A 16340-nucleotide genomic window follows, 5' to 3' on the forward strand; every position below is an offset into this window, starting at 1 on the left:
TTGCTGCCCCAATAGTGTGCATTATCCCTCAGGCCCAAGGTTGCATTAAACACTGTTTTATTGTGCGTGACTGACGTACATTAGGAGATCTCAAAACATTGTGTAAACATAAATCCATTCAAAAAACAGGGCCTGGGAAACAAATGAAAAGGAGTAATATTGTATTAATAACTCAGTCACCTCTTCCAAACTACATATAAGCTAAGCTACTGGCTATGTTTTTTTTTCAATATTTGTTAAGATAAGGGTCAGTATGGCTGAATTATTAGTTCAATGCCTCTTGAAAAAGAAGGTTGTGACTTCAAACCTCACAACAGGATTTAAGATAATCTCGGCTGGTACTGAGAGAGTGTTATACTGTCAGTTATCCGTTCATGTAGAATTTTTTTAAATGGCATGACGCTGCCAAAGAAGAGTGTGGAGTCCTCTAATGTTCTGGCCATCATTTCTCCCTCTGCCAGCAGCACCAAAATCTGATTAATTGATTATTGTTGTTTGTGAGATCTAGCTGCGCACATTTTCTTGTAAAACAACAACCATTTCACTTGAAGATATAATTGTATTTTTATAATGTGAAGTATTTCAATGATTTAAGATAAAACTCCAGATAAATATAATTTCACTGGAGGAGAAGGCTCCACAAATATCCCCATCCTCAATGAAGGACGAGCTCAGCTCATCTGTGACACAAAAAACGAGGCTGAAGCATCCGCAACAATCTTCAGCCAGGAGGGCCGAGTGGATGGTCCATCTCGGTCACCTCCGGAGGTCCCCAGCTACACACATGTCAGTTTCAGCCAATACAATTCGCTCCACGTGATATCAATAAACGACTGTGGCACTGCAAAGGCTATGGGCCTTACAATATTCCAGCAATTGTACTGAAGACTTGTGCTCCAGAACCTGCCGCACCCCTAACCAAGCTGTTCCAGTACAGCTACAACATTGGCATCATCCGTCAAAGAGGAAAATTACCCAAGTGTATCCTATACACAAAATGCATGACAAATTTAACACAGCTAATTACCGCCCTATCAGTCTATTCTCCATCATCAAAGTGATGGAAGGAGTCATCAACAGTGCTATCAAGCGGCACTTACTCAGCAATATCCTGCTCACGGACGCTCAGTTTGGGTTCTGCCAGGGTCACTCAGCTCCTGACCTCATTACAGCCTTGGTTCAAACATGGACAAAAGAGCTGACTGCCAGAGGTGAGGTGAGAGTGACTGACCTTGACATCAAGGCAGCATTTGACCGAGTATGGCACCAAGGAGTCCTGGCTAAACTGAAGTCAATGGGAATCAGGGGGAAAACTCTCGGTTGGTTGGAGTCACACCTGGGACAAAGATGGTTGTGATAGTTGGAGGTCAATCATCTCAGCTCCAGGGCATCACTGCAGGAGTTCCTCAGAGTGATGTCCCAGGCCCAAGCATCTTCAGCTGCTTCATCAATGACCTCCCTTCCATCATAAGGTCAGAAGTGAGAATGTTCGCAGATTACTGCACAATGTTCAATGTATCAGAGACCTCCGATAATGAAGCAGCCCATGTCCAAATGCAGCAAGACCTGGACAATATCCAGGCCTGGGCTGACAAGTGGCAAGTTACATTCGTGCCACATAAGTGCCAGGCAATGGCCATCTCCCATAAGAGAGGATCCAACCATCATCCCTTCACATTCAATGGCATTACCATCACCTAATCCCCCCACAATCAACATCTTGGGGGTTACTATTGACAGAAACTGAATTTGAATAGCCACTTTAATACTATGGCTACCAGGGTAGGTCAAAGGGAGGAATCCTATGGTGTGTAACTCACCTCCTGACACCCCAAAGCCTGTCCACCATCTACAAGGCACAAGTCAGGAGTGTAATGGAATACTCTCCATTTGCTTGGAATGAGTGCAGCTCCAACAGCACTCGAGAAGTTCGACAGACACCATCCAGGAGAATGCAGGCCGCTTGACTAGTATCCTACCACAAACATTCAAACCCTCCACTGCCAACGAACAGTAGCAGCCATGTGTACCGTCTACAAGATGCACTGCAGTAACTCACCAAGTTTCCTTAGACAGCACCTTCCAAACCCATGATCATTACCATCTAGAAGGACAAGAGCAGCAGATCCCTGGGAACCCCACCACCTGGAGATTCCCCTCCAAGCCGCTCACCACCCTGACTTGGAAATATATCGCCGTTCCTTCACTGTCGCTGGGGCAAAGTCCTGGAACTGCCTCCCTAACAGCACAGTGGGTGTTCAAAAACCTCCGGGACTGCAGCGGTTCAAGGAGACAGCTTACCACCACCTTCTGAAGGGCAACTTGGGATGGACAATAACCTACCCAGCGATGCCCACAACCCGCAAATGATATTTTTAAAAATGAGGACTTAACAAAAGGACCATCTTGAAGCACTTGCCAGGCTAAAATTACATTGTAAATGATTGTTTCATTATGAGGAGGGGTACAAGCCCAAGTTACTCTGTACAGCATGGTCTGATTTCCCATTTGTTTTTTAAAAAATAAATTTAGAGTACCCAATTCATTTTTTCCAATTAAGGGACAATTTAGCGTGGCCATTCCACCTAGCCTGCACATCTTTGGGTTGTGGGCGCGAAACCCATGCAAATACGGGGATAATGTGCAAACTCCACAAGGACAGTGACCCAGAGCCGGGATCGAACCTGGGACCTCGGCGCCGTGAGGCAGCAGTGCTAACCACTGCGCCATCATGCTGCCCCTCTGATTTCCCATTGTTGCATTCCAGTGCAGTCCACCTTTGTCCAGCAATTGGCTGGTTTAAATAACTATGGTATTTTCAAATAATGTTTTCTGTGACAAAATGGGAGAGTAACAATTACATTTCACCTCCAGCACAGTAATGGGATGACGTTAGTGAAAAGCCTCTGTGTTGATTTTGGGTTTTTTTTGGCTGAAATCCAACAGCTGAATACGATGCAACATTGAATTCTTATAGTGTGACGTTTTGAAATATCCAGTGTTCAGTTTTCTGGATTTAAAATTCGGCAAACTTCAAAGCAGCACGAAAATACCTAATTTAACTTGCGCTCTTAGATTTTTTTTTCAAATTGCTGGAGTACATTCTGCTCCAAATTCTTAATTGGAATGCAGAGTCACGATGTTTATGTATGGTTGAAGATGTCATTTGCAGCTCTCAGGCCATCACTGGCAGCCTAGCTAAGATTGAAACCTTGTGTTGTGAGAATTGTCTCGAGGATTTCCACTCCATTCCAGCTGTACTCTTTTTGCAGCAAGTTACATTTTACAATCTGAAACCTCTGGTTGTTTTGACTTCAATTTGCCACTTTCCTGAAAGCACTGAATCTTGCTCGGATCTGGTTCCATGGAAACAGTCACCTTCCAGCATTTTACTCGTGCTCTTAATAAAGGAATTGCAGACAGTGAACATCAGTATTATCTGATGAATGCGCTACACCTTACAACAGGCATCACTGAATAATGATCAGCAATTTGGGCTGATTTCTACCCCCCCCCTCCAATCCAGAGTCCAATTCTAGTACCTCTACTACAAGCCCAGCTAAAGTCAGCTAAACCAATACAGATTTAGAATTGAATCTGAGCCTTCTGCTCCACTTTACTTCGCTACTACATAGAAAATAGGAGCTGGAGTAAGCGATATGGCCCTTCAAGCCTGCTCCACCATTCACTATGATCGTGGCTGATCATCCAACTCAGTAACCTGCACTCATTTCTCCCCCCCCCCCCCCCCCCCCCCACATCCTTTGATCCCTTTAGCCCCAAGAGCTATTTCCTTGAAAACATTCAATGTTTTGTGCTCAACTACTTTCTGTGTTAGTGAATCCCACAGACTCACCACTCTGGGTGAAGAAATTTCTCCTCATGTCAGTCTTAAATGGTCTACCCTGTATCCTCAGACTGTACCCCCTGCTTCTGGACTCCCTTGCCATCAGGAACATTCTTCATGCATCTAATCCTGTTTCTATGATCCCCCCACCCCCACCCCTCATTCTTTTAAACTCCAGCAAATATAATCTTAATGGACTCAATCTCTCTTCATACGTCAGTCCTGCCATCCAAGGAATCGGTCTGACAAACCTTCCCTATACTCACTGCATAGCAAGAACATCCTTCCTCAGATAAGGAGAGCAAAACTGCACAGAATATTCCAGGTGTGGTTTCACCAAGGCACTGTGTAACAGCCGCAAGACATCCCTGCTCCTGTACTCCAACATACCATTTACCTCCTTCACCACCTGCATGCTTGCTCACAGCCACGTGTACAAGGACACCCGGGTCTCATTGCACATTCCCCCCTCTCAATCTATAGCCATTCAGATAATCTGCCGCCTTGCTTTTGTTACCAAAATGGATAACCTCACATTTATCCACTCTACACTGCATCTACCATGCATTTGCCCACTCACTCAACTTGTCCAAACCAGACTGAAGCATCTCTGCATCCTTCTCACAGTTCACCCTCCCACTCAGCTTTATGTCACCTGCAAGTTTGGAGATTTTACATTTGGTTCCCTCATCTAAATCATGAATATATATTGTGAATAGCTGGGGCCCTAGCGCAGATCTCCACAGAGCACCATCAGTTACTGCCTGCCATTTGGAAAAAGGGCCGTTTATTCCTACTCATTGTTTCCTGTATGCCAACCAGTTTTCTATCGATCTCAATGGGCGGCACAGTGGTTAGCACTGTTGCTTCACAGCTCCAGTGTCCCAGGTTCGATTCCTGGCTTGGGTCACTGTCTGTGCGAAGTCTGCACGTTCTCCCTGTGTCTGTGTGAGCTTTCTCCGTGTGCTCCGGTTTCCTCCCACAAGTCCCGAAAGACGTGCTGTCAGGTAATTTGGACATTCTGAATTCTCCTGTGCACCCGAACAGGCGCCGGAATGTGGCGACTGGGGACTTTTCACAATAACTTCATTGCTGTGTTAATGTAAGCCGACTTGTGACAAAGATTATTTATTTATTTAATTTTATCCCATGCGTTTTAATGTTACGTGCTATCTGAAAGCCTTCTGACAGACTAAATAAACCACATCCACTGGTCCTCCATTATCAACTGTACTAGTTACACCCTTGAAGAATTCCAGTAGATTTGTCAAGCATGATTTCCCTTTCATAAATCCATGCTGACTTTGTCCAATCCTGCCACTGTTTTCCAAGTGCTCTGCTATTTAATCTTTCAGAATAGACTCTAGCATTTTCCTCACTACCGACATCAGGCTGACTGGTCTATAATTCTGTTTTCTCTCTACCTCCATTTTGAAATAATGGGATAGCTATCCCAATAGCTATCTTCCAATCTGTAGGACCTGTTCCAGAGTCTATAGAACTTTGGAAGGTGACCACCAATGCATCCACTATTTCTATAACAATAATAATCTTTATTGTCACAATTAGGCTTACATTAACACTGCAATGAAGTTACTGTGAAAAGCCCTTAGGCGTCACATTACAGCACCTGTTTGGGTACACAGAGGGAGAATTCAGAATTCACCTAACAACACGTCTTTCGGGACTTCTGGGAGGAAACCAGAGCACCTGGAATAAATCTGTGCAGACACGGGGAGAACTTGCAGACTCCGCACAGAGGAGTGACCCAAGCCGGGAATCGAACCTGGGACCCTGGCACTGTGAAGCAATAGTGCTACTCACTGTGCTACTGTGCTGTTCTAGGGACACTTCAGTAAGTACTCTGGGACGTAGATTATCAGGCCTTGGGGATTTATCAACATTCAATCTCATCAATTTCCCCAACACCATTTCCTTACTAATACAGATTTACTTCAGTTCCTCCCTCTCATTAAACCCTGTATTCCCCAATATTTCTCGTACAATGTTTGTGTTCTTTGTGAAGGCAGAATTAGTTGGTAAGCCATTTCTTTGCCCCCTCTTATAAATTCCCATTCCCGTTTCTGACCTACATTTATCTTCAATCTTTTTCTCTTCCTATACCTTAAGAAGCTTTTCCAGTCAGTTTTTAGATTCCCTGCAAGCTTATTCTTGTATTCTATTTCCCCCTTAATCCCTTTGTCCTCCATTGCTGAATTTGAAACTGCTCCCAATCCTCAGGTCTGCTGTTTTTCTAGCCAATTTGTATATTTGCATCCTTCTTCCTTGGATCTAATGCTGCCTCTGATTTCCCATATAAGCCATGGTTTGGCCACCTTTCCTGCTTTATTTTTGCACTAGACAGGAATGAACAATTGTTGCAGTTCGCCCATGCACTCTTTGAAAGTTTGCCATTGCCTATCCACCGTCATCCCTTTAAGTAAAGGTCCCTAATCCACCATAGCCAACTCGCGTCTCATACCATCGTCGTTTCCTTTACTTAGGTTCAGGACCCTCGTCTCAAAATCAACTGCGTCTCCCTGTATCTTGATGAAGAATTCTATCATGGTCACTCATCCCCAAGGGACCTCGTACAACTAGATTGTTAATTATTCCTTTAATTATTACACAGTACTGATCTAGGATGGCCTGTTCTCTAGTTAGTTAGTTCCTATTGGTCTTGAAACCCATCCGATACACGCTCCAGGAATTCCTCCTCTATGGTATTGTTCCTAATTTGATTTCCTCATCTATATGCAGATTAAAGTCCCCCATAATTACAGATGCTCCTTTCTTGCATGCATTTCTAATTTCCTGTTTAGTGTCACCCCGAGCATCACCACAACAGTTTGGGGGTCTATATACAACCCCCACTAACATTTTCTGCCCCTTGATGTTTCTCAGCTCACCCATCCAGATTCCACATCGTCAGAGCAAATATCTTTCCTCATTATTCTGTTAATTTTCTCTTTAACCAGCAATGAAACTCCACATCCTTTTCCTTTTTGCCTGTCCTTAAATACTGAATATCCTGGAAGTTCAGTTCCGTCCCTGGTCACTCTGCAGCCATGTTTCTGTAATCCCGACTATTTCATACCTATTTGCATCTATTTGCACAATTAATTTATCCACTTTGTTGCAAATCTCCACGCATTAGGCAGTAAGGCTTGTCTTTTTGACATTTCTTGTCCCGTTCCCAATATTTTGCACTGTGGCCCTATTTGATTCTGGCCCTTGATTTCTCTGCCTATCACTTTTCTTATTCCCCTTTCTGCCTTTTTTCTTATCCTTCCCCCTCCTCTAAAATAGAATCCCATTTTTGTTTAAACCCTCCCCAACCACTCTAGCAAATGCTGCCCCGAGGACATCAGTCCCGGTCCTGCCCATATGCAACCTGCCCAGTTTGTACTGGCGCCATTTCCCCCAGCACAGGTCCCAATGGCCTAAGAACCTGAAACCTTCCCCCTCACACCACACCTTCAGCCACGTGGTCATCTGATATATCCTGCTTTTTCAGCTCTTAATCGCACGTGGCCCTGGTAGTAATCCTGAGATCGTTACTTTTGATGTCCTATTTTTCAATTTGCTTCCTAACTCACTCTCTCTCTCTTGCTTTTAGGACCTCATTCCTTTTACCTTTGTTGTTTGCACCAATGTATACCACGACCATTGGCTGTTCACCCTCTCCCTTCAGAATGTCCTGAGGTTGCTATGAGACATCTTGACCTCAGCACCAGGGACGCCACATACCATCCTGGAGTCTCATTTGCTGCCACAGAAACGGCCATCTATTCCCCTTGCAGTTAAATCCCCTATGACTATTGCAATCCCACACATTTTGTTCCTCATTGTTTTAACCAGTTGAGACAATGGGAAGTCAGAAAACCAAAACAGGAATTACATTTTAAATAGTGCATAATCATCTCAACTCAGGGTAATGTTAAACTTTGAAATAGCAAAAGAAAAATCTAATTTCCTTCACTGATTGATTAACCCTATTGTATCACTGCAATGAAAATGCAATTCATGCCACATATAATCAGGAGAGTCCATTCCAATCGGCTTCTATAAAGTACTGATTGCATTGAACTGTCAAGTGAAGCTTCTTTATAAAAGGGAATGTGTTGATGGTTTGTCGGACTGTAGAAGGGAGGAGCACTCCTTGCTGACTGACACTTTCTTTTCCGTTGCAGCTGGCTATGGGGAAAATGATGGAGCAGGGACCCGTTCTAATTATCACCTTCCAGGCTCAGCTTGTCATGGTCATCAAGAACCACAATGGAGAGGTGGTGGAGGGCAACCCGGTATGTAATTAACAGTCCCTGATAATGCACAGGTGATGACCGTAACATACATTTAAAAAAAAAAAATTTAGAGTACCCAATTATTATTTTTCCAATTAAGGGGCAATTTAGCGTGGCCAATTCACCTAATCTGCACATCTTTGGGTTGTGGGGGTGAAACCCATGCAGAAATGGGGAGAATGTGCAAACTCCACACAGATAGTGACCCAGGGCCGGGATTCGAACCCGGGTCCTCGGCGCCATAGGCAGCAATGCTAACCACTGTGCCATGTGCCACCCTGACCGTAACACACATGATGTCTGAACATGATTACACCTTTTGTGAAATATTGTCACTATAGAATAGTGTCATCATAACTAGCGTATTAGAGTGAATTGCCTTAGCTGATGGATGGCAATTTCCAGTTCAGCTTGTAAAAATCAGTGCGATTTTATGAAGTGGCCATGTTTGTTTACTGTGAAAGTTGAAGTACCAGGGGAGCAAATAAAAAATTAAAGGGCATTTACACTAAAATCATGAGTCCGTTTGATCTTGTTTCTGGAGAGAAAGATTTGAGGGTTAAAAGCAGGGAGATTGATTCTTTCGATGTTTTTGGGGCATATTTGTCCTTGAAAATCGCCGTTTTTTACACTGAGATGATTTAGGTTGCAGTCTGTACACTGATGGTGAGAATAGTATTAGTGATTCTCTCCTCTTCCCTTACCCTTCACTTTGGCTGAATTGCTTGTTGACATTCACTATGTAGACTCATAGACATTAAGAATGGCCATGTGACTGAACTTCGGGGTGAAACTCTGATCCAGATAGAACCCCAGACTGCCAGTGGCACGATGTGAGGGGAAGACGCGCACAAGGTGGCTCCCGCTCGAAAGCTGACCTTTTTGCCTTTTATATGACACCACTTTTACTCTTCAGAAAACTTTGAAATTTAGCAGGGTAGAGTTCTCCCTCTTTTGAGATGCCCAAGGGAGGCAGAATCGAGAAATATTTGAGCACAAATCCGTCGACAATTAAGACTGTCGAAGCTCATGGCGCTACTATTAAGAGCATGGCGGATGACCTCTCTGGAATCCTATCTTGCTTTGTTGTTTAAGTCAACAAATCTTTAAAAACAAACTGAATGATCTGGAGACCAGATCCAGGAGGCAGAACATTTATATTGTGGGGTTACCAGAGGGGACTGTGGGCCTCACTTCTACCGAATATTTCTGGAGCATTTTCCACAAGGTGGTGGATAATTGTATATTTACATCCCCCCGCCCCCCAAAAATTAGACCACGCCCATCGCTCTCTATGGCCTAAGCCTCTTCCGGAGATCAGCCTCATACGGTGATTGTAAGAGTCCATAGTTCGGAAGAAAAAGGACAGGTTTTTTTTTTAAATTTAGCCTACCCAATTTTTTTTTTTCCAATTAAGGGGCAATTTAGTGTGGCCAATCCACGTACCCTGCACATCTTTGGGTTTTGGGGGTGCGGCCCACGCAAACACGGGGAGAATGAATGTGCACACAGACAGTGACCCGGGGCTGGGTTCTCAGCACCATGAGGTGGCAGTGCTAACCAATGCGCTTTCATGCCGCCCCAAAAGAACAGGTTCTTCGGGCATGGGAACAACATGATCTCAAGTGGGAAGGCCTCTCCATTAAACTGTACCAAGGTATGAGTGCAGATCTAACAAAGAAAATTGCTGCTTTTAATGGAGCGAAATCCATCCTATACAAGAACGGATGGCCCATTTCAGCTCGTCTCAGTAATGTTTGGGGGAGAAGACCACTTTTTTGACACACCGGGAGATGTGGACTCCTTTGTTCAAAGGCACAAGTTGTGCGCTGATTGATCAGTTTTATGGCTCTGTGGACGGGCACTTTGTCTTTTCATGTTCGTTGTTTGGATGGGCTCTTAATGCTTTTGGTTAGATTTGAGAATTCTCTGGTTTTTTTTACATCAATCTATTGTTTGCTAGAGCAGCACGGTGGTGCAGTGGTTAGCTCTGCTGCCTCATGGCGCCGAGGTCCCAGGTTCAATCCAGGTTCTGGGTCACTGTCCGTGTGGAGTTTGCATGTTCTCCCCGTGTCTGCGTGGGTCTCACCCTCACAACCCAAAGATGTGCAGGGTAAGTGAATTGGCGGCGCTAAATTGCCCCTCAATTGGTAAAAAAAGAATTGGGTACTCTAAATTTATTTTTAAAATCATTGATCCCTTTCTCTTTTCATTATCGTTGTTTGGCGCGACATTTAGTCGCTAGTGTGGCTTTGATGAGGTTTTATTTTCCAGTTGGGAGTCTTCCTGTGAACAGTTAGTGTTTTTTTTCTACATATTTAGAGTACCCAATTATTTTTTTTCCAATTAAAGGGCAATTTAGTGTGGCCAATCCACCTACCCTGCACATCTTTGGGTTGTGAGGGTGAGACCCACACAAACACAGGAAGAATGAGCGAACTCCGCATGGACAGTGACCCAGGGCCGGGATCAAACCCGGGTCCTCAGCGCCATGAGGCTGCAGTGCTAACCACAGCATCACCATGCAGCCCGGAGAAGCCGTTAGTTAACAGGAGCGGTTTTAGAGGGTTTTCTGCAACTCGTTATAATTCTTTTTAAAAATGAGCTTAGACACTTGTGTTTAGTTTTATTTTGTTAATTGTAGGCTTTAAGATAAGTTATTGTTTCATTATGGCGTTTTTGGGATGGGGCGGGGAGGGTTTAAGTGTTAGTTTACTGACGGTGTCTGTGGGTTTTACTTTGTCGAGTCATCTGGTTTGGCCCCGGTGGCCATCTTGGGTGGATCTTTTTGCTTTATCTTTTCAGTGTTCCTTATTTGGTTTCTCTCCTTGGGAATGGCTGACCTGGATTAAGGGGTGGAGGGGTTATCCAATCCACTTGGTTTCCTGGAATGTTAGACGTTTGAATGGTCCAGTAAAATAGTTGAGGGCATTCACCTATCTTAAGAGCCTAAACTCCGATATTATTTTCCTGCAGGAAACCCACTTGCGTATCATGAAGCAGTCCAGCTGGGGCAGCACGGTGGCGCAGTGGTTAGCACTGCAGCTTCACGACGCCGAGGTCCCAGGTTCGATCCTGGCTCTGGGTCACTGTCCGTGTGGAGGTTGCACATTCTCCCCGTGTCTGCGTGGGTTTCTCCCCCACAACCCAAAGATGTGCCGGGTAGGTGGATTGGCCACGCTAAATTGCCCCTTAATTGGATAAAATGAATTGGGTATTCTAAATTTAAAAAAAAACAAAAAAAAAAAACAAAAAAAAAAAAAAAAAAAAATGAAGCAGTCCAGCTTACACAAGGTTTGGGTTGGGCAGGTTTTTCATTCCAGTTTCGGACAACAAAGTCACATCAGCAGAGGCTGGTAGATTCCATTCTAGAAGTGGATCACCAATACTCGCTTGAATCCTGCTACAGAGCTGTTGATAAGCAAAAGAGAATTACAGACCCAGTTCGAGCTACTATCTACGAACAAGGCTGTACGTCAGTTACAGCGCTCCAGAGGTATTTTTCATGAGTACGGGGAGAGGGCCTGTCGTTCCTGGCTCACCAACTCAAAACATCAAGCGACCTCCTGTGAGATTTCTCAGATAATCAATCCGGGCGGCAACCTCTCTTCCTGCCCCTCTCCAGGTTAAATACGGCTTTTAAATCCTGTTACTGCGACCTGTAGAAATCAGAGCCCCCTACAGATAAATCGATTATATCTGACTTTCTAGACACTCTACCCATCTCAACTTAGCGTGGCCAATCCACCTACCCGGCACATCTTTGGGTTGTGGGGGCGAAACCCACGCAGACACGGGGAGAATGTGCAACCTCCACACGGACAGTGACCACACGGAGGTGGATAAGAGCAGAGTTGAACACCCCGTTATGCCCTGACAAGATTTTAAACTGCATTGTGCTGATGCAGTCTGGCAAGGCCCCCGGTCGGGGTGGCTTTCCGATTGCGTTTTACAAGATGTTCTCTGAACAGCTCGTACCCTTGTTATTGGACATGTTTAATGACTCCCTATCTCGAGAGTTTATTACCTCCTCCCCTTACTTGAGCCTATATTTCTTTGCTCCTTAAGAGAGACAAGGATCCGACAGAATGCGGATCACAGCAACCCAATATATTTCACCTCTTAAACATTATTCTTTCCCCCTCCCCTGCACCCGAGCATTAGGTGATAGTATCACTTGACGCTGAAAAAGCATTTGATGACTTCCGGTGGCGAGTATGCTGTGAACAGTCGCACATTTAGCAGCTCCTGCTCTTGGTGGTTTTTTGACGGCTTTTAAACTGGAGGGTACAGTGCAGGGTACAGGAGGCGGGAGATGGAGACTAGATGGCGGTTGCCGCTGAGGGGCGGATCTGGAGAGGTGCGGGCCATGGGCTAAGGTCATGGCTGATCGACAGAGAGGGGGGCAAGAGCATCCCCCCCCCACCATACTGGTTACGTAGAATGTTCGTGGCCTGAATGGGCTGGTCAAGAGAGCCTGTGTTCTCGCACACTTGAGACAGTTAAAGGCGGACGTGGCCATGTTACAGGAGATACACTTGAAGCTGGGGGATCAATTTAAACTGAAAAAGGGATGGGTCGGGCAGGTGTTTCATTGGACTTTAAAACAAGGAGGGTGGCCATCCTGATTAACAAAAGGGTGGCGTTTGAGGTGGGGAAAATGGAGACAGACCCGGGAGGCAGATTTATCATAGTGAGCGGGAAGCTGGAGGGAATATATATGCCCCAAACTAAGACGACGTCACGTTTGTTAGGAAGATGCTGTGAAAAATCCCAGACCTCGATCGCACCAGTTGATTATGGGAGGTGATTTTAACATGGTCTTAGATCCTAGTGCGGACCGGTCGAGTTCTAGGTCGGGGAAAGTATCAGCAATGGCAAAAGAGCTACGGTGGTTCATGGAGCACATGGGAGGTGCTGATCCATGGAGATTTCAGAAGTCAAGGAGCAAGAAATATTCATTCTACTCTCATATGCACAAGGTGTACTCCAGGATCGATTTTTCTTCTTTTTTTTATATTGGACAAAACATTATTAACGGTGGTAGTGAACACAGAGTATTCAGCAATCGTAGTATCGGACCATGCGCCACATTGGCTGGAACATGGTGAACACGGGAAACTCTCCGCACACAGTGGAGGCCAGATGCAGGGCTGATAGCAGACGATAAGATATGTGAGCGAGTGAGGGAGGCCATTCGGGGGTATATAAAAACCAATGACACGGGAGAGACTGGGGTGGTGTGGGAGGCATTAAAAGCGGTCATCAGAGGGGAATATATTTTGATTCGGGGCCCATACGGAAAGGGCTGAACGGCGGAGCTCGACAGGCTAGTAGGAGAAATCTTGGGTGTGGATAGGAAATATGCAGAGTCTCTGAATGAGGAGCTCCTGAAGGAGCGTCGGAGACTTCAAATGGATTTTGGGCTCTTTTCCACAGGCAAGGCGGATGGACAGCTGAAGAGGGTAAAAGGGGCAGCGTACGAATATGGTGAGAAAACTAGCAGGATTCTGGCACATTAACTGAGGAAGCAGGAGGCGGCAAGAGAGATGGGGAAAATTAAGGATGTGAGGGGAAAAGTAGTGAGGGACCCAGGGGCGGTTAATGACTTGTTTTGTGAATTCTATAGCCGAGTCGGAACCCCCTGCGGGGGAGGAGGGAATTAACCAATTCCTGGAGAGGCTAGAGTTCCCAAAGGTAGATGAGGAGCTGGTGGAAGTCTTTGGGGGGGAGGGCAATTGGACTCGGTGAAGTGATAGTTGGAGTGGGGGCAATGCAATTTGGTAAGGTCGGGACCTGACAGATTCCCAGTGGAATTTGATAAAACATTTTGGGGCTAGTGGGACCCGCTGTTAGTCAAGGCTGTCAATGAATCCAAGGAGTTGGGAGTGCTGCCCCCAACGCAATCATAGGCATCGATCCCTCTCATCCTGAAGCGAGACAAGGACCTGGAGAGCTATGGATCGTACAGACCAATTTTCCTTTTAAATGTAGATGCTAAATTACTGGCAAAGATCTTGGCCACCAGAATAGAGGATTTGTCCCGGAGGTAATAGGTGAGGATCAGACGGGGTTTCTGAAGGGCAAGCACCTGTTGTCTAATATTAGTCGGCTTCTCAATGTTATAATGATGCCAGACGAGGGGCGTGAGGCTGAGATGGTAGTAGCCATGGACGCGGCGAAGGCTTTCGACCGGGTGGAGTGGAAATACCTATGGGATATTTTGGGCAGGTTTGGGTTCAGGCAGGGATTTGTGGACCGGGTCCGGCTATTGTATCAGGCCCCTGTGGCAAATGTGAGAACCAACTGAACCCGGTCAGAATATTTTGATCTCGGGAGAGGGACAAGGCAGGGATGACCGCTCTCCCCATTACTGTTTGCCCTGGCCATAGAACCCTTAGCAATGGCCTTTAGAGCAGAGAGTGTGTGGAGGGGAATAGTGATGGGGGGGGGGGGGGGGGGGGGGGGGGTGGTGGAGCACAGGGTTTCTCTTTATGCGGATGACTTGCTGCTTTATGTTACAGACCCGGTGGGGGGATGACCGAAATCATGGAGTTACTGGGGGAATTTGGGCAATTTTCAGGCTACAAGCTGAATATGGGAAAGAGCGAGATGTTTGTGATCTGAGGGAGACACCTTTTAAAGTGGTGGCGGGGAGTTTCAGATATTTAGGGATTCAGGTGTCTAAAGAGTGGGGGCAGCTCCGCAAGTTAAATCTGGGCAAAGCAGTCGACCAAATGAAAACCGGCTTCCATAGATGGGTCATGCTCCCGCTGACGCTAGGGTCCAGGTGGTGAAGATGACGGTCCTCCCAAGACTGCTTTACTTTTTTCAAGATGTGGAGATGCTGGCGTTGGACTGGGGTGAGCACAGTAAGAAGTCTTACAACACCAGGTTAAAGTCAAACAGGTTTGTTTCAAACACTAGCTTTCGGAGCACCCGAGGAAGGAGCAGTGCTCCGAAAGCTCGTGTTTGAAACAAACCTGTTGGACTTTAACCTGGTGTTGTAAGACTTCTTACTGTACTTTTTTCAATGCCTTCCGATTTTTGTCCCAAAGGCTTTTTTTAGAAAAATAAACGTGGTGATTACAGGTTTTGTGTGGGCGAGGAAAACCCAGAGAGTAAATCATAGAATTTACAGTGCAGAAGGAGGCCATTCAGCCCATCGAGCCTGCACCGGCTTTTGGAAAGAGCACCCTACCCAAGGTTAACACCTCCACCCTATCCCCATAACCCAGCAACCCCACCCAACGCTAATGCCAATTTTGGATACTAAGGGCAATTTATCATGGCCAATCCACCTAACCTGCACATCTTTGGACTGTGGGAGGAAACCGGAGCACCCGGAGGAAACCCATGCACACACGGACAGTGACCCAAGCCGGAATCGAACCTGGGACCCTGGAGCTGTGAAGCCATTGTGCTATCCACAATGCTACCGTGCTGCCCCTTAAAGAGGGCACTCCTGGAGCGGGGTCGCGTGGAGAGGGGCCGGGCCTCCTGAGCTTTATTAATTATTACTGGACGGCCAACATATCGATGGTCACGAAGTGGATAGTGGGGGAGGGTCGGCCTGGGAGCGAGTGAAGCGGCATCCTGTAAGTGCACGAGTTTGGAGGCTTTACTAACGGCACCCCTGCCATTTTTGCCGGCTCGGTACTCTACAAACCCTGTGGTGGTGGCAGCCCTAAGGGTGTGGAGGCAATGGAGGCAGCACATGGGGTTGGAGGGGGCGTCAGTGTGGTCTCCGATTAGTAACGATCATCGGTTTGTCCCGGGGAGGCTGGATGGGGGCTTCAGGAGGTGGCAGCTGGCAGGGAGCGAGAGATTTGGGAATTTATTTATCCAGGAGGGCTTTCCGACCTTGAAGGCACTAGAGGAGGTGTTTGAGTTACTGGGCGGGTTTCGATATCTTCAGGTCTGGGATTTTGTCTGGAGGCAGGTTCCAAGCTTCCCTCACCTCCCCCTGAGGGGACTACAGGATAAGGTGATGTCAAAAACGGGGGTTGGAGAGGGGAGGATTTTGGAGATATACAAGGAATTGATGGAGTGGGAAGGGGCCCCGATCAAGGCGGTGAAGCAGAAGTGGGAAGAGGAGCTAGGAAGAGAGCTGGAAATGGAAAAGTGGGGAAAAGCCTTGAAAAGAGTTAATTCATCTTCGTCCAGACTTAGCCTGATCCAGTTCAAAG

At 46.2% G+C, this 16340-nt stretch overlaps 1 protein-coding gene across 1 annotated transcript in view; it reads left to right on the forward strand.

Moving 5' to 3' along the window:
• Positions 1-16340, forward strand: part of timm44 (translocase of inner mitochondrial membrane 44 homolog (yeast)) — a 111435-nt gene that overhangs the window by 87399 nt on the left and 7696 nt on the right. Inside the window, exon 12 of the mRNA XM_038777556.1 lies at positions 8041-8151. Coding sequence (XP_038633484.1) covers positions 8041-8151 — 111 coding nt within the window. The remainder of the gene's footprint in view (positions 1-8040; positions 8152-16340) is intronic.

This window comes from Scyliorhinus canicula, chromosome 18, assembly GCF_902713615.1.
Source record: "Scyliorhinus canicula chromosome 18, sScyCan1.1, whole genome shotgun sequence".
Classification (NCBI taxonomy): domain Eukaryota; kingdom Metazoa; phylum Chordata; class Chondrichthyes; order Carcharhiniformes; family Scyliorhinidae; genus Scyliorhinus; species Scyliorhinus canicula.